This window comes from Chroicocephalus ridibundus, chromosome 9, assembly GCF_963924245.1.
Source record: "Chroicocephalus ridibundus chromosome 9, bChrRid1.1, whole genome shotgun sequence".
NCBI classification, from domain to species: domain Eukaryota; kingdom Metazoa; phylum Chordata; class Aves; order Charadriiformes; family Laridae; genus Chroicocephalus; species Chroicocephalus ridibundus.
The window spans coordinates 34896396-34913723 of NC_086292.1; the positions used below are offsets into that span (position 1 = coordinate 34896396).

The 17328-nt window shown below is 36.6% G+C and overlaps 1 protein-coding gene across 7 annotated transcripts in view; it reads right to left on the reverse strand.

Moving 5' to 3' along the window:
• Positions 1-17328, reverse strand: part of TCF12 (transcription factor 12) — a 170204-nt gene that overhangs the window by 105580 nt on the left and 47296 nt on the right. For all 7 annotated transcript variants that reach the window (XM_063346154.1, XM_063346156.1, XM_063346153.1 and 4 more), the window contains exons 5-6: positions 15239-15307; positions 3907-4009 (exon numbers count right to left, since the gene is read on the reverse strand). In XM_063346154.1, the coding sequence (XP_063202224.1) occupies positions 3907-4009; positions 15239-15307 (172 nt within the window). The remainder of the gene's footprint in view (positions 1-3906; positions 4010-15238; positions 15308-17328) is intronic.

Here is a 17328-nt window from a genome sequence, read left to right on the forward strand (position 1 = left end):
GTATCCTGACTGGACCTAGCATGAAGCAAAAGTTAGTTAGGAAGAAGAGCACAGTCACCACCTCACTAGGATACTAACAGAGGTGAGTGTTACAACATCAACAGATGACATAAAATAATCTAGTAACTACAACCCTGCAGCTGGGCCACTAGAGTCAGCGAGGTCAGGAAGATGTAAATGATCTAAAATCTTCCATTCCTACACATTCAGAGTTTCAGGTTATGACAGTTTCCAGTTATCCTGGTTGACAGATCTTCAAACCCTCTGGCTAGCTCAGGAACACCCAGAGGTCTAAAATTTAACCCAATTAAACTGTAAAGCAACGAGTTACAGAAAACAAGGAAGTGTAGTTGAAAGAAAACTTGGAAGAATGATCTCTCTTTCTAATTCAAGGGACTGATTTCAACATGCCAAGCTTATGTTCAACCACCACCTTTTCATCCACTATTGACTAAATTGTTTAATGACTTTTTATCACATGGAACTGCGTAGTACACAGACAACGAACACAGAGCACAAAAGTTTGGCCTTTATCCTTTCTACCTCTCGCGGACAGACAGACACACAAAAGAAATGAAGCCACCCACTTCAAGTTTTCAAGAAGGATCAACAAAAACCCCTTTAAGCTATATTCAAGAATGATCTCCTTCCTTTCTGCCCAATAAGCAGAAGTAGAAAAGCTCAGTAAAATAAAGTCCAGGGAACAGTACAAGAGATAGCACATGCTTGAAGGGTCCTAGCAAAAACTGACCTCTCCTTGCAAGTGCCGACTACTAAAAGGCAACATAACTACAGAGAAAGGGATCTGGTATCTTTGTGAATAGTTTTCTAGAATGTAATTAAAACAGAAAATGTTGAATAAGCAAAGATTATCCAGTCTAAACAGAGCTACAACAATACCACCAATATATCTTAGCCTGATTTTCTACCTATCTCTATGGATACTAACCGACTATGCTGGTGCCAAGAGGATTCAGTGGTTTTACTTAAAATACAAGCAACGGCCCTTCTTTTTTTATACTAACAAATCAACAGGATAATTCTGGAATTCATTAGTGAAGAACACTAACCAATCCAACATAATAGCTTTACTTCCTCTGCAAAACACTTCAAAAATATCTAAATGAATATGGAAATGCATCTTTCTGTGGCAAATTGTTCATTATTGAATCATTATCAACTCTTGTTAGACAAAATTTCTCTCTTTTGCAATGTACAAGATCATTAAAGTGTTTGAGAGCTCCATCATGAAAGACAGTGGCACTTTATAATCCGCTATCTCTTCAGGCAAATATGCTTACGGCTGAACATAATACACAAAATAACAACATCCCCTTGACACACAATTCTTTCTTTTAATGGTGCTCTTAAGAGTTGACAGCAATGGTGAAATATGTTGTTGCTCTTTTTTTTTTTTTTTTTAAATAGTTTTTAACTATTTCAGAGATGTACTTCAGTCATGATACAATGTTGGGAAGGGATGTGTTTTTCAGCTCTTCAGCGTCGAACTCTAGATGCTCTGTCGCTCCTATTAGCCTAATGAGATATTTCCTATAAACTCCTCGAGTTCGTGTTCTGAGCCTCCATCTCCTTTTAACCTCTGAAGATCACAGAATAATGAATCAATGCATTAAATAGCCTCTACAGTAACTAATAAAATGTATGCTTTCATTCTGTTTATGGTAACATGTCCATAATTTGATATTAATAAACTGTATATTTTTTGCCTAAAAAACTTAAGAAATTTAATTTTGCTTTTCAATAAGAGACAAAAAACCCAAACACAGATAGTGGTACTACACAGAAAACTACTACTCCACGTTTTTATGTTGTAGCTTTTATCATTCTTCTCTCCAAACTTTCAGCATCAAACTTAAGATATGCTGCAAAAATTCATGATGTGAAACTGTGTTACACAAAGCTGCATCCTATACTGTAATGTAAGTAAAATGAATATAATTTGTTATGACAAGCCAAGAACCATAGGTGGGATACTTTTAGAAGCATGCTTCTACAGTTTTGAGGTCTACATTTCTTAAAGATATACACTGGAAGCTGTCTATACATCTTTGCTGCATATAGAAGGAAATTAAGTACTATTGCTCTAACAAAATAAAATCCAGAAGAACTGTTAGCCATAAAGTCTTACAAAACTATTTCGGCTCACAGCTTCTTCGGGTTAGTGATTGACCATACGCATCTTGTAATTCATTAATTCTCTCTACAAAACAATCTCAACACAGGCATCTTTTCAAATCTGAATTAATGACGTAATTCTATTATGTCTAATGGAATCACCTAGCCATCTCTTCAATAAAACTGAAAAACTAAGGAGATATAGTTGCACCAATTATTTTCTTCATATATTTAAAGGCACATATTGTTTAGAAATTGGATGGCTCCAAATAAAAGCATGACCAAATAGTTTGTCTTTGATAATATAAATTAAAAAAAATATAAAATATATAAAAAAATATATAAATATATATATATCAATCAAACTTTGCTATATATTTTTGTAAAGTTAAATCAGAATCAGCTACAAAGCCTAGAACCATTCCATATGTGTTACTGATCAAAATACTGGGAAAGCAATTGAAGTAACTTGAAGTCTTTTTAGTCTCCTGTATTTAAAAAAGACAACATATTTGAAACAGTATCGAGGGCAGCTCTACTCTATCAAAATAACTAAGGGAAACTACATTTTAGCTTTACTATTTTCAGATATAAGTATCATTAATTGACATGTACTCTCTCTAAACAAAGACTACAGAGACAGTCAATTTAAAATTATATATTTTCAGGTTCATATATGAAGGTTTAAACAAAATTCGGTTTCAGCTATAGCTGTGCTTTGTCCGCCTCCGTTTCAGAGAAAATTAGAGTAGTAAACAAAGACTGAGCAAAGTAGAAAGATTTCCAAAAGAAATTGCAGACCACCAGGATTTGGATTTAGGTAATCCACTTAGATTACCATGGCTATGTCTTAAAAGGACAATACTGAGATCACAAAATAGGTCATGTCTACAACACACAGAATACATAAGTGAAACAATGTCAATTGTATGAATTCAGAACAAACATTCAGAGTCATCCCTAAGTTTAAGACACAAGAAAAAAATTGTCCTAAGACCATGCATTGCCAATCAATAAATAAATATTTTGAAATCAACATTTTTATGCTCCAAAATGGAATAGGGAGAAGAGTTTCAAACAATACCATCAATAAATGAACACATTTCAGGCAACACGAAAGTTCAGGCCATGAAGAAAAAGCTTTGAATACCTAAACCCACAATATAATACACATTTTGCTTGCTTTTTTTCCAGTTTCAAAAGCAGAAAATGTTGGACACCCACAGGCCTGGAAGAACTAACAACTGCCTAGCAAAATAGGAGTTTGCATCTATTTCTTAGAAGGAACAGCATTTCTAATACAACAAATATCAAAGAAATTAAAAAATTAAAAATAAGAGGCAAGGCCCTTAAATCACTAACTGAGGAAAAGCCTCAAGTAAATTGGTAGGTAGTTCAGGAATCCACAGTGTTAAAAAAATAGTAATTTATTTTTTTTAAATGCACAAATTAAGAATTGCTATAGATGTCTTTTCAGACAAATTAAGGGAGATTCTGCTTTAAAATAATTTAGAATTTTCAAGAGAAACATAAAAATCAAATCAACATGTATCAGCTTTCTAGGTTCCTCCTTCTAAAAAGTCCTGGACAATGGCTTTTATGAGGAATTTGCTCAACATAAAAAGATTTCAGTAGGAAAGTCAGCATTGCTATAAGAAACAGAGCAACTTCCAGATGCTTGACATATCAGGCCTAGACAAGGGAATGAAAAATGTCTCTTTCTGACCAAAGAGGCTTTGAGGGGATACTCGTAAAGAATTACCTACTTACCCATCAGATTTGAGTTCATGAAAGGTGTCGGGGACAATCCTTCATGGGGCCCTAATCGACTGTCATTCAAGTGATCACTGTAATGAGGACTGTCTGCAAAACCCTAGAGAAAAAAAGACCAGAGTATTAAACAGATTATTTGGCAGCCCTGCTAATTGAGTGTAATGACACTTTCCTAATTAAATGTGCAGAGTCACAATTGGTCATTAATCACAAAAGTTGGCTTTCGGGTCTATCTCACAGAAATTACTCCCTTCCCACATTTTACTTTCTCCCCCCCTCCTTTTTTTTTTTTCCTCTCTTCTTTACCCCTCATCGAAAAGAAAACACATATTTCTTTATAAGCTGTGTCCTCATGGACAATATTTCTAAAAAATCGAATAATACTGAGATATTTTGATATTTGAATCCTCTTAGTGTTAAGTCACTAACCAGAGAGTAAAATTAGTCTGAAGAAGTCACAACTGATTTTTTTTTTTCCCTAAGGTTTCTGTTTGCATTAATAAAACAACGCAGTAAAAAGGCCAGGAAGAGCCACTGACATTAGGAAAAAAATGTTAGTGCAAATGAGAAGAATAAATTCCATTTCCCCTTGCAGCCTGCTATTAATGTTACAGATTAATAGGCATTTTGACACTATCACATTACTAAACTGCATAGCTGACGAAAGGTTTACTTCCAAATAGTGATTAAATAAACAACTTCGTCACCCGATTTGCAAACAAGCACTCAAACTGAAATACTGGTTTGCGCTTTTCCAGCATTAGTAGAGCTAATGTAGCAGGCTTGGAGTGACCCTTATGAAATGGGGAAATCCTGCCTCGTTGAAAGCTTGAGCCAAAGGTACAGAGACAGAAAAACACAGAAGCCCTACGATGCACATATTTAATTAACCCAATTACTTAAAATTATCTTTTGTACATTTCAAAATGTATGAAAAAGTATGAATGTGGTATTTGCCATTCAGACTGATGAAATGTGCGCTGAATCACTTCTTCTGTACCAAACATGACAGACCTGGCACTCAAAATTGCACCTCCTTTGTAGCCAAAGTTTTAAAAAGCATTTTGTAAACCTTACAGTTCCTACTTCCTCACTTCTCTCAGCCTGCTAGAGAGAACCCTAAAGCTCAGGCCTAATTAAGGGAGGGGGGGAAATTGTTCACAGCTACCAGAAACAATCCCAACTCCCCTGGGACTTTAAAATCATCAATCACTGAACATTTATCATTTTTTCAGACCGTAGGCTCGCATTCAAAACAACATTAATGGGGCTGAAACAGGCCTGACGATCTTTGCAGGCGTGCTGTCACTTCTACCAAAGGGCTAAAGAACTGTCAAATCACTGCCGCTGCTTATGGATGCATGTCACAACTCTTGCTGCTATTCGGCTTTAAAAGTAGTCTGCTGGGAGTCCCTACTCCCACATGAATCTTTGGCTGACTTTATCTACTTCAGAATCAGTGATACACATGTGATAGGCATCCAGAAACAATCTTAGTGACATTTACAACTTGGTTATGACCACAAGGGTGTCCTCTGGTAACCATGACCTAGCCCCGTCTGTCAGAAAAGCAGCGTGTAGCAGCAGCTGCCGAGGAAACAGTGGCTCCCAGCTAAGGTCACCACATGTGGTTTATTTTTATGCTGAAATGAAACAAAAAAATATATTAAATCTGCTGAATAGAGAAACAAAAATTTTCAAGTAGAGGACCAAAAAAATAGAGTTCCTAAGTAGGTAGCTTCTTATTTGGCTCTTGGCTTGTACTTCATTATTGTGGGGGGTTTTTTAAAACCTAAGACAATACTTCAACTATATTTTATTTTTAAAAGAAAGAAACTAAGATGGACTCTATCAGTAACAAAAGAGAATTCATATCTCAGACATTCAGAAAGTGGTGCCTAGATGACCCCCAGAAACTGAAATCTTCAGGAGATCTTTATTTACAAAGTAAATAATAAAACTCCTGAAAACATAACAGGGGTAAGACTCATTTCATACACGGTTACACATCATACAACACAATCTACCTAGTGCACAGGACTAACAAGGTTTCTCCTCAAGTTATTATTGCATATTCCCCCCCAAAACAGAAGAACCAGAGACCTGGGTGGGTAGTTTACACAGAAAGGAATCTTCTCCCTTCTGCTGTCAGAATGTTTTCGAATAATCCTTTACATCAGCTTCTTTTCAGATACCCTCTCAGTTTCACAGAACACACTTGCATCCAATTACCACAGCAAAGTTGTATTTCTACACTACTAGACAAATCAACTAATTCATCTACCTGAAAAATGTTCCAAGAAGTCCTTCACAACACTAAAGCCATAGAAAACAGAACATTTACTATATGGGGGTGAAATGTACTAAAGGCATATGCAAGCACTTTAAATAGAATTGTTTTTTCCATACTTGAATTCAATTCCTAAGTAAAATTAATTGCATCAGGCATTTCATTCTTTGTCACACATTACAGACTTTACCCTTGTGCAAAGTGTAACCTCTCTCAGCCTTCATCTACAGTGGACCTACGCAAAGAGGTCTTAACTTGGCCACCGTCCTTGACACCAGTTATTCAGGGTCTTAGTAATGAGTTATGGATTATCAACTCAAGCAGCAGAGTTTGGGATTAGAAACCCTGGGCTGATTCATACATATAACTCACCCACACTAAATGAATACAAAATAACCACAAACACACACAGTGTTGATTTAACAAACTTCTTTTGCACTTCACAAAAGCAAATAAAGCAAAATCGGAAGAGCTCTAAGGACAATGATTTAAATTACACAAAGTTATTTCAGAGCACTCTTCACATTTAAGCTGTACTTCAAATAAAATTGCATTTCTGATACCATTCTTTGCTTTTACATCTGTATTGTTAACTTACGTAATAAACAGCATAAAGTTCTATTGGGAAGAGCTGTAATCAATCATAGATGAAAACTTTAAAAGCTTCCAATAGCTTCTAGTCGTACTATCAAGGCTTAAAAAAAAAGTAAAATGTATTTTACAAATATGATAGTGCAAATTGACAACATACGCTTACTCCTTAAGGAAGAATGCAGTTGAGAGCCTTAAAAAGTCTGTCTGTAACACCACTAAAGAACAGCAGTTTATTAAAAGGTACATCCCACCTGCGTGACTCAGTAACAAAGAGAAAATACCATCAGTTGGCATCTGAACTCATCCCTCACAGCAACGGCAACAGAAGGTGGGGAGAGGGGGGATATATAAAAATTTCCATCAGAGCCCATTTTCAAATCTATGTTCTAAAGAAGACTCAATAATATATACTGCCAAATTTCATTCTTTCTTTTTGAGAAAGGAAGGAAATTTCAGTTCATGGCAATTCTGAAGACAAGTCTCTGAAAGGGGCCTCACTTGACGGCAGTGATTGATACAGGCTGCAAGCAGCAACAGGAGCTAATTAGTTATGCCAAAAGCTATTCTCCCTCTTGGGAAGAGCTAGTCGATGATACATACTCTGACCTGACTCTACTGGAGCAGGCCGGCCATGTCATTCTTTGGACCACAGGTGGGCTTCCACAGCCCTTTGGGGGACTGCTACTTACTGTCACCTGTGAGGCAGGCTTGACACAGCCAGGCTGGAAGGAGACGCTCCGTACCGAGTCCACATCCCCACTTCTGCCCCCTTCACTCCCCAGCAAATGTGCCAATAGATTAGCATGCAGAGTGCACCGCCTGAGTATTTCACAAATAACTGGCAAAATGTCTGCAGAACAGGAGTCACTGGACAAATTTATTTTCTGTTCTGAGCACCCTTATTCTGAAGGGACTGCAAACAGCTCAGGGCATTTTTCTGTTTACAGAAAGAAAACTGGTTTTGAAGATGATTAGATGCCATAACTGTAAACTCAAAACACACTTCTTTGTTCCGACCTCTTATATAGCTACTACAAAAGCAAGCTTTAATCTTCCCAAAGGAAGACAAAAACTTTTATTTCTGTATTGTTATAGGCCCAATAAAGGCTAATGGGGGCTAACCAGTCCCTTACAGAATTCTCTAACGTTGACACTTTCATTTTGCAAGAGGTCTCTCCCTGGATTTCAGTCTCACTGCATGTTTGTGATCAGAAAGACAGATACATCTACAAATAAAAACAACAAGTATTGTCTACCAATAATACCTGTCATGAAACGCAGCTGAAAGACTACTACTAATTAGCACTGCAATTTAACTGAGTAGGCAAAGGAACTCTCAACATTGAATGCTCTAACACTTTCTTCATTTTTCAGGTATTTCATTGGAGTGATGTTCTCTAATAATTCCAATAAATTGAGTCCATCAACAAAACAAAAAATCAAAATCAACAGTTCAACAGTTTTAATTCCCCCCTCTTTTGGGTAAAATGCTTCAAGTGTTCAAGTGATTTAAGCTTTATCTGTATCAAGAGGATCTTCCATGCACAGGTATGCTAACACAGCCAAACCAATTAAAAATCTGAGACTATTTACAATATCATAAATAGTTGTACACAGGACACCTGAAAATTATCTTACAGAATGTATTATTCTAGAAGTCACAGAAGAAGAAAAGAAAAAAAACCCAGAGAAAAAGCACTCCTTACTAGGCATGTTTATAAGGGAAGGCCTGACATGAGTCTGTGCCCCATTTTACAAAATAAAATGGTAATTAACCTCCTAAAATTCAATGTCTTTCGATCACCATTAAAGTGCTGACATTTTGATTTAAGTCAATCACAGAACTCACATAAGAGCAAGCCAAAAAGGCGCCCCACACTCCCCCCCGCCACCGCACTGTTCCTACCCCTTTTCATTGCACTGGTTCCAGGGCTTCTGTAGGATTCATCCTCTCCCTTTTGCTTCCACTTTGAATATATAAAAGTACTGTCCCTTAGTAATTATTTTCAGAAGTCACACCAGGATTTGTCCATGCATAAGCAAAACTACTTCTGACCCAATCAAGTTGTGGGTTTTTTGGTTTTGTTTTTACACAAGCACAGCATCCTATTTCCACTTCAGGGTAAAATTGGAAAAATGAGGGAGATAGTGTAACTACATGGCACACGATGTTCCCACGCATTTATTGACTTCATGGAATAACTTCTTCCCGTACAGTTAACTACTCCATAGCATTTTATTTGCTCAAGTCCACTAAACTAGAGAGCCTCTTCTTTTTTTCCTTTGTTTCTCCTCCCTTATCCTCAAGCCCTCTCCTACACAAGTCCCCAAGACTAGACGAAAATCAGACCCAGTTGTGGCTGCCAGATCAGTAAGTGGGTATTTGCATTTCAGCAACTTACAATATAGCTCAATTATCTGCTTTAAACGTAAGGCATTCAAATTCCACTAAAATGAATGGTTGGCTTCACAGTTTGGTGTGGCTACAGACCAAAAGATTAAATTTAATGAATGCTGCTTCCGATTCCTTGAGTTTTATAGTTTGTCTAACCTTAGCTAACAAATATTAATTGTTTAAAACTCAGGAATACTGAGGTCCCTTCCAAGCTAAATTTGGCTATGATCCTATGATTCAGGCAACAGTCATGTAAATGACTAATGTGTAAGTGAACAACAGTGGATCTACTGATGAAATCCACTTTATTTTGGATTATCTGCCTCTCCAAACTAATCTGAGAGTCCTAAAGACAATCAAGAAGGAGGAAAAAACTCAAGGGTGTGGAAGGGGGAAGGGCAAGATGCAGAGCCAGGGAGAGACAGACAGACCAACCCAGAGAGACCAACTTCACCCAGAAACATGGTAGTGACTCACTGACTGAGATTAGACAAGAGACTCTGGGCAGTACTTATACCAAGGTGTCCTAGCTAATTTAAAAGATTATGGATTATGTCATCACATATGTTTCCAGAAATAAACAAGCATTTTGTTTTGGAAAGAGTATTTTCAGTCATTGAATCTATTTGTCAACGGCTCCTAGAGGAAAGACTACAGAGCTAAAACCTGTCTGGGTCTACTGAACACAAGGATCAGGAAAAACTTTTCAAAAATGAAGGTAAGAGAAAAATAAATCTAGAGGAGAGTACTCTTCCTTTTTGCCTTGAGGATTACCTGCACTATCTTTGTTTATCTTAAACGATCTCCAAGAAACATCCCATTGTCACAGAGATCATGGTACAACTCCATTTAAAATCACTAACAGTCTTGCCGCAAACAGTTAGGAACAATGTTGTTTCCAAATAGTGACCAAAATGATCTTACAAAGTATTCACCCGAGAAGAACAGGGAAAGACACGGCAAGACAGCAAAATGTATACATTCCCAAGCATGCTTCTGACAAACAGGTACTGAAGAAACACAAAGATCCACGTGGCTGTATTTTAAGAATTCAGTCTATCATTTTTAAATTAAGTACTTCATACAGTTTGGATAATTTTAAGTCTGCAAATACAGAACTTCCACTCAACTCCACAAGACCAAAACAAGTTAAAATTTACTTTCAAGTTATTTATACATAGGCTATTAGCTTGGATATTGCAATTGCAGCTACACTTAAACCATATTTTGTAATTGTACAGACCAGGGACATGTGTACAGAGACTTTTCTGTGAGGGAATGGGCAATTACGGGCTAAGTTAGTTTGTGGCTGAACATAATTAATCGACAATGTATAAGCCTCCTATGCAACCGAAAAAAAAAAAAATCCAACCAACTGGCATTATGGTTAAAAACTAAAATGAAAAGCAGCTTCTTCAACAACTGAATCTTTTCTAACACAACCAATAATAAATGCATCCAGCAACCTGCTTTCCTCTGGTGTAACAGCACCAACATTCTCCATAAGGACAAGATTCAGGTCTGTCACAGGTCAAACAGAAAGTTACCATAACTTTCTAAACACAGAAAAACAGAGGTGGGCGGGGGGGGACACGACACAGACAGACAGACAGGGGACAGCACAGATAGGACAATGATGGGAGACTCCCCACACTCCTCAGACCATTTTATCCATATTACTGTCCATTGCCTACTACAGTCCAAAAGCTAAGAGACCGAGCTGAAGACCTGTATTTCAACCCCATCTCGCTTTATTGCGCGAGAAACTTGTGTAATACCTATTAAACAGAAGAATGAATGCCATTGGCTGATGGAGAACACCCAACCACACCAGAAACAAGGAGATGTACACTTTCTACTTATAGTTCTGATTCCCTTTCTCTATCAGCAAGTTTTAACCTTCTACTACAATATCCTAAAAACAGAAATGTAGCTTAAGTCGTTACTTGGTCACCTGCTACACAGGGGGAAAAAAGCAGATAGCACTACCCAGATTTCAGGTATTATTGGGAAAAGCCAAGAGAGTTTTCACAAGTACCCTCTAAGTGTCACCATAAGTTATGTGCTTTGTAACAGAGCTCTAAAAATATTCACTAGCTTATTTCCTCATATCAAGTTGAAACAGATGGAAACTATGTGTGCAGAAATGGAATATGAGAACAACTGAAGACATGGTTTGTTTATTTATTTTTTAACCTGGTAGAGCTTTGGAAGGGGAAGGGGGACATAACACATTGAACGAGGAATCTATTTTGAAATAATCTAAATCTTTTCCAGTTCTAAATCCATTTCCAGGAAGTTAACTTAGTGAATGATGGATCTGATTTTAAACAGCTAAACTCAATGGCCAATTACACCTCTCCAAACTCTTGTGAGACAAATATCAACATGATGTCTAATGGGACAATTCCCTGGCAGCACGGAAAACTAATTTGCAAACAGATTCCAATGCTAATTTCAATATGATACGTAGTTGCAATAAAACAAAACAAAGAAAAACCAACATCAAAAAAAACCACTTCTCCAATATAGCTCATGTGACTGAAACCAGATTTTTCTAGGTCTTATCTAAGCTATAAGCCATGAAATAAAATAATACAAGTATAGCCAACACACTAACAATAAATGCTTGAAGACAATACTTAAAAACCTAACTAAACCATTCATAACTTAAATATCAGAACTTGCTTCAAAAAGTGCTGCCTATAAATCAAGTTACAAATCAAGCTCCATTTACGAAAGTGTCCTGTGCACTGAATATGGAATGTTTAATTTTGGCTTTGGTTTCACACTGAATCATCTGCTTACTTATAGAATACATCAGGAAAAGCAAATAACCAGCAGAAGAACCACCAAACAACCTCCCTCCCCCGCAAAAAATACAACAGAGGACAAAAAGGACACAAGTACAACAGACTTGATAACACTTACTGTATTTCTGTGTCCCTCTTGTCTTGTTTTGCTATTTAACAGCTTCCTTTCTTGTTATGTACCTGAGATTGAGAGGTATAAAATACTATTTCAAAACCTGCTATCTCATTACTATTTTTTGACTTCTTTGCAAATTAAAAGTACCGCTGCTGGTGAGGGAGGGGGGAAGAACAGTTTGGGCGTATAGTATTTCAGGTTCCAATTCATGTCTGCGTATTTTACATACAATAGAGGGCACAACCTGTTGGTTGATGCTACTAAACCATCTAAATCTAGTAATGCTATCCTTATCAGTTCAACTCTGGCTTCAAGTAGATATTATAGCAGAGTTACGTAAAGGAAAAGGAGGATAAACTGCATACTCAGTACTAAAGCTAGATTCTATGTTAAATCAGGTCAAAATGTACACTCACAGCTTTTAGTGCAAGATACTTAAAAAGCACCCACAGTTCAGATTTTGGAAGAAAAATACCTCAGCTAACTCATGCTAAATTTTTAACAGTTAAAATTATTACGTATGTATATATAAAAAGGCTATCCAGCAAGGAAATGTCTTATGGAAAATATTTTTAGATTTGCTTGATCTGGAGACAGCAATCTAAACAGATGAAAAACTAACTTGCTCCTTTTATTGCAAAGACATGTTAGAACAAAATCAAAATGATGAAAGAAAACCTCACAGAGCGTTACTCTTCATGAAATAAAAGCTATCCTTATCCACGCCGCAATAAAAACTATGGTAGAAAAATGTTTAATTAAAAGACAATGTTAAACACACACCCCCCCCCAAAGTGATTATACCAATTTGTTGCTAAATTATGAGTATGAATTACAACTCCAAATAAAGTGGGAAAGCTAGGAATTTCAGAAGCATCTCACAACAGGAAGACAAAACTTTCATGTGCCATAGGGCAATGTATTACTGTGCAGCAATCATGCTACTCTGTTCAACTACCTCAGAATTTCCTCTAAAGGGCTCAGTAAAGCAAAGCTTTCAAAAAGCAGCTTTACACTCCTCCACAACACACCCCAGGAGTCAGCTACCCTTGTAACGCAAGGGATTTGGAACACATGCAAAAATATCTCTAGATCACTCGGATAAGAGAGGGACTTGCATACGTTAACCCAAAGATACTCACAGAAAAAACCCTTCTGTTGCACATACAGAAGTAAAAGCAAGATTGGAGGGTTGGAAGAAAAACGAGCACCACAACAGACGGAAAATTTTGACACAGTATTGTATACGGACTTCAGTATAATCATTCAAGGATAAGGGCGAACCATCACTTCCTAGAATTCCACTGATTTGCTGATTACCATTCCTGAATTATTCCTCTTAAGAATAAGGCTTTCCTACTTTTTCCTTCCTTTCCCCCACAACAGATGTATTTTCAAATGATTCATTTTTCTAACAAAACATTCAGCTTATGCAAAAGAGATTTTGCACACAGAAGTCATTCATGTCTCAATTTGTACCTTTGCACAAATTTAAGATCACTGCAGCCAATTATAACACAAGTACTCACTGCTCTTTCAATGTCAGAACACTATTTAACATTATTAGGTAATGAAAAAACAAAGCTCATAAGATTTTGTCAAGCCTGCAGTGATTCTCGGCCTTCAACGTTAGTTCAAAACACTACTGAAATAAGAATATGTTAGCTTTTAATAAGGTATTTCCAGAGACTCTTACACTAAACTGCTATGGGATATGAAAAAACATTCTTTTGTGAATTAATTATTGATCAAAAGATAAAAATATATAAAGAAACACCCCTCCCCAAGCACTGGAATATTCATTCCGTTTTCACAGTGAAAAACGTTACCAATGTGTTCTCCCCACTTGCCCAAAAAGAACTGTACTTAGACCAATGTTTTTCAACAATGCCATGAATAAGTCAAAAACAGTAGGTGAACAAAAACATAGTAAAGTTTGCTGATAACAAAAAACATTTAAAAATAATGCTAACTAGTGAGGTTTCAAAGCAAGTTCTCCACGAAATTGGCAATAAAACAGCAGATAAAATTTGGTGTAAATAAATACAGAAGAAGCATGTTAAAACTAAGTCATTGTCCTAACTATGTGTTAACCGCTGTACAGTGTAAGAAAAAAAATAATCTTATTTTTCTACACAGTTTTCAAAACAATATCACTTAAGAGTTCAGTGACAGTCAAAAAATGCAAGACAGTAATGAGTAAGAAAGGAACAGAGAATGGAAGTATCATTATGCCATGCAGAAATTGATGGTATACCCTCATCTTGACTAGTGCATGCAGCCATAATCACCCTAACTCTTAAGTTATACAGAAGAAGCAGAAAAATTCTGAGAATGGCACCAAGAACAAACCACAGGTTAGAAGAAGTTACTATACAAGCAGAGACCAATAGATAACAATTCTTCAGTTTGGTTGAGAAGAAGACAGACAGACAAGTGGCATGTAAATAAAGATGTTTGTGAAAAAAAATAATAAAATCATGTATCGCATCAGTAACAACCAAGCATTACTATTCAGAACATGGTGGGAATCAGTTAAATCACTTAAGACAAAAACATCAATATTTTTGCCACAAAATACTTGTAATTATGGCCAAAACTGTAATCAAAGAAAAATTCACCACTCGCAGAGAACAAGCCCACCAACAGCTATAAGAACAATGTCCAAAAGGTCATCTCTGTCCAGGAAATCTCCTAAGCCCCTAAGTGCTGGGCTTTGCCAGGAGAGTACGACAGTACAGGTGGCAAAATATTTGCCCTATACTTACATTCTTTGCTTAAGCATCATTGCTGGATGCAATCAGACCATCTATACTGACCTGAACAGACCTTCGGCAGGAGTTGGGAAAGGAAGATCTCCTTTAGCCAGTCTTCCACCATCTTATTTAATTATCCTTTAACAGGTATGTAACTTAACTATCACAAAATTCCATTTCTATTTAGAAAATTACTTATCTTTAAGTGCTTTCAGAAATTCCAGCCAATACTGGGCCAACAGTTTAAATTCCTAATTTGGTCACTGTATCGTGACCTTTAAAGAAAAACTCCAGTAATAGGCTGCACGCAGACTTAAAAAAAAAATAACAAAAAAAAAATCACACACAAAAGAAAGTGAGTGGTACCTCTTGAGGTTTCAACTTTTCAATGTCCGTGGAGAGGTCTGAGCTTTTTCCATGAAGACTGCCATTTTCCTGTAAACAGGCAAGTAGTAAGAACAATCAGGATAAAAACATTCTATATTGAAGTTACAGGGGAAAAGCACTGGATTTTGAAGTTAAAGTTGAACATGTAAGACAATTATAACTTATTTAAACTCTGTACGTTAATTACCACAAGGAATAACCTAGGAATGTAAAAGGCTAACTGTATAATTTGCCCTGCCTCTTGAGAAACTCTGATCTATAGTCTTATGATACAGACCCACACTGTCATTTTAGGTCTTCCTCAGAATGATCTGATCTGGCAGCGTATGAAGTAGTAATCAGAACTTATCTTTATTCAAAACTCAACCACTAGTGTAATGTGTCTAATTAGTTAAAAAAAAAAGACTATACATCTTACCCCAGATTTATGCATGCAGACTTCATTTAGACTGGTAAATGAAGTCCAGTGCTTTTTCAGTGGCTTCAACGCAGAAGAACTTCCTTTGTTCTACTTTTTTGCAGAAGAACATGCCCATGGGATGAATTAATTTGTGCCTCTTAACCATTACTAATTCTACCTACACACAGTATATATTCCTAGTGTTCATCACTTTTTTTGAGGAAAACACAGGAATGGAGTTTTCCTGTAAAAGGAATTCAGTTTTCTTTAAAAGAAAACTGTTGTCATTTAAATGACATCCCAGACAACCATTCTTTATTGCCTCATGCAAGGCCTCTACAGGAAGTTCAGGTTTTTTTCCCCTCCCACTGTCAAATTTTTTAGGTGTATTGAAGGCCTGCGCAAAGCTCTACACTCATCAGCCAAGCCCTCTGAATTCCTTTGGACAGCCACCTCACATCGATTCTGCATAAAATCCTGACCCTGTGGGACAGGCCTTCCTTATTCCTCAGTGCATGAAGATGATATACTCCATAAAACCAAGGAGATGAACATTTTTTGTAATCTTTCAAAGCCTAGCACCAGAGGCTGACGTCTCCCCTAAGGCAACCCAAATACACCAGGCTCTTGGGAAAATCTACACCTACCAGCATCCACGGCCTGATCACTGATCCCTTCAGGAGCCGCTGCTGTACTGATGCTTCGGGACTGCAGAGCCAATGGTCACAGCCAACCTGACCCCATGGACAGATTTTATGGACAGTCTAATGTCACGTTCTGTGCTAACATGAGACTTGCTTTTAAACTATATCATTTAGCAGGTTTTCGAAAAGAAAGTTAGTGTAGGAAGGCATTTGTAAAAATATTCAGCTTACAATAATCTTTCACTAGAATTTAGTACTATTGGGTTTTCCCACACACATTGTTTCTGCTGCCTTTAGACAAAAAAAAAAATCCCCTATCAAAGGGAAGAAAACTACTACCTCAACACTACAGGAACAAATGAATTTTTTATTTTTTTTTTTTAAGAGAAGGCAAAACATACAAAACATTGTTTTGGGAGACAGAGAGAAGAGGTGAACCTGATTATTTCATTTTTAGTTTATAAATCAAGAAAGTTTTTATGCAAGTATTCAGTCTTCTCCTGTTCTAAATTTTATAGTGATGCACACAATGCCATACTATAAAATCATTAAATTCATCCACAAATACAAGTAAGGAAATAAATCTAAATGTCAGTGTTTTCAAAGTCTCTAACTTTTTGAAAAAATCAGACAGTATTAACTGACAATTCTCTACTTAAACATACTTTATAATGCATTTAAGTTGAATTAAGAAAGAGCTGCATATTGAAAACATTGAAACAGTATGCTCCAGTTTTAACAAAGATGAACATATTTTCTTTAAAAAAAAAAAACAAACAAAAACCCAACCAAATACAAAACATCAACAAAGAACCCATCACAAGCTGTAAATAACTGGTGCTTCAGAATGAACTCTCGGTATCATCTCAAATTACTAGCATGCAAGAGAAAAATCCTCTGCACTTAGCCAGCAGAGGAATAAATACTTCAATAACATTCTGGGGATAGATTCCATCAACTCTTTGCAATATATTCAGTTTGGCTAGAGCCCAACTGGCTTTAGCTGAAACTTTCCTAGTATAAAT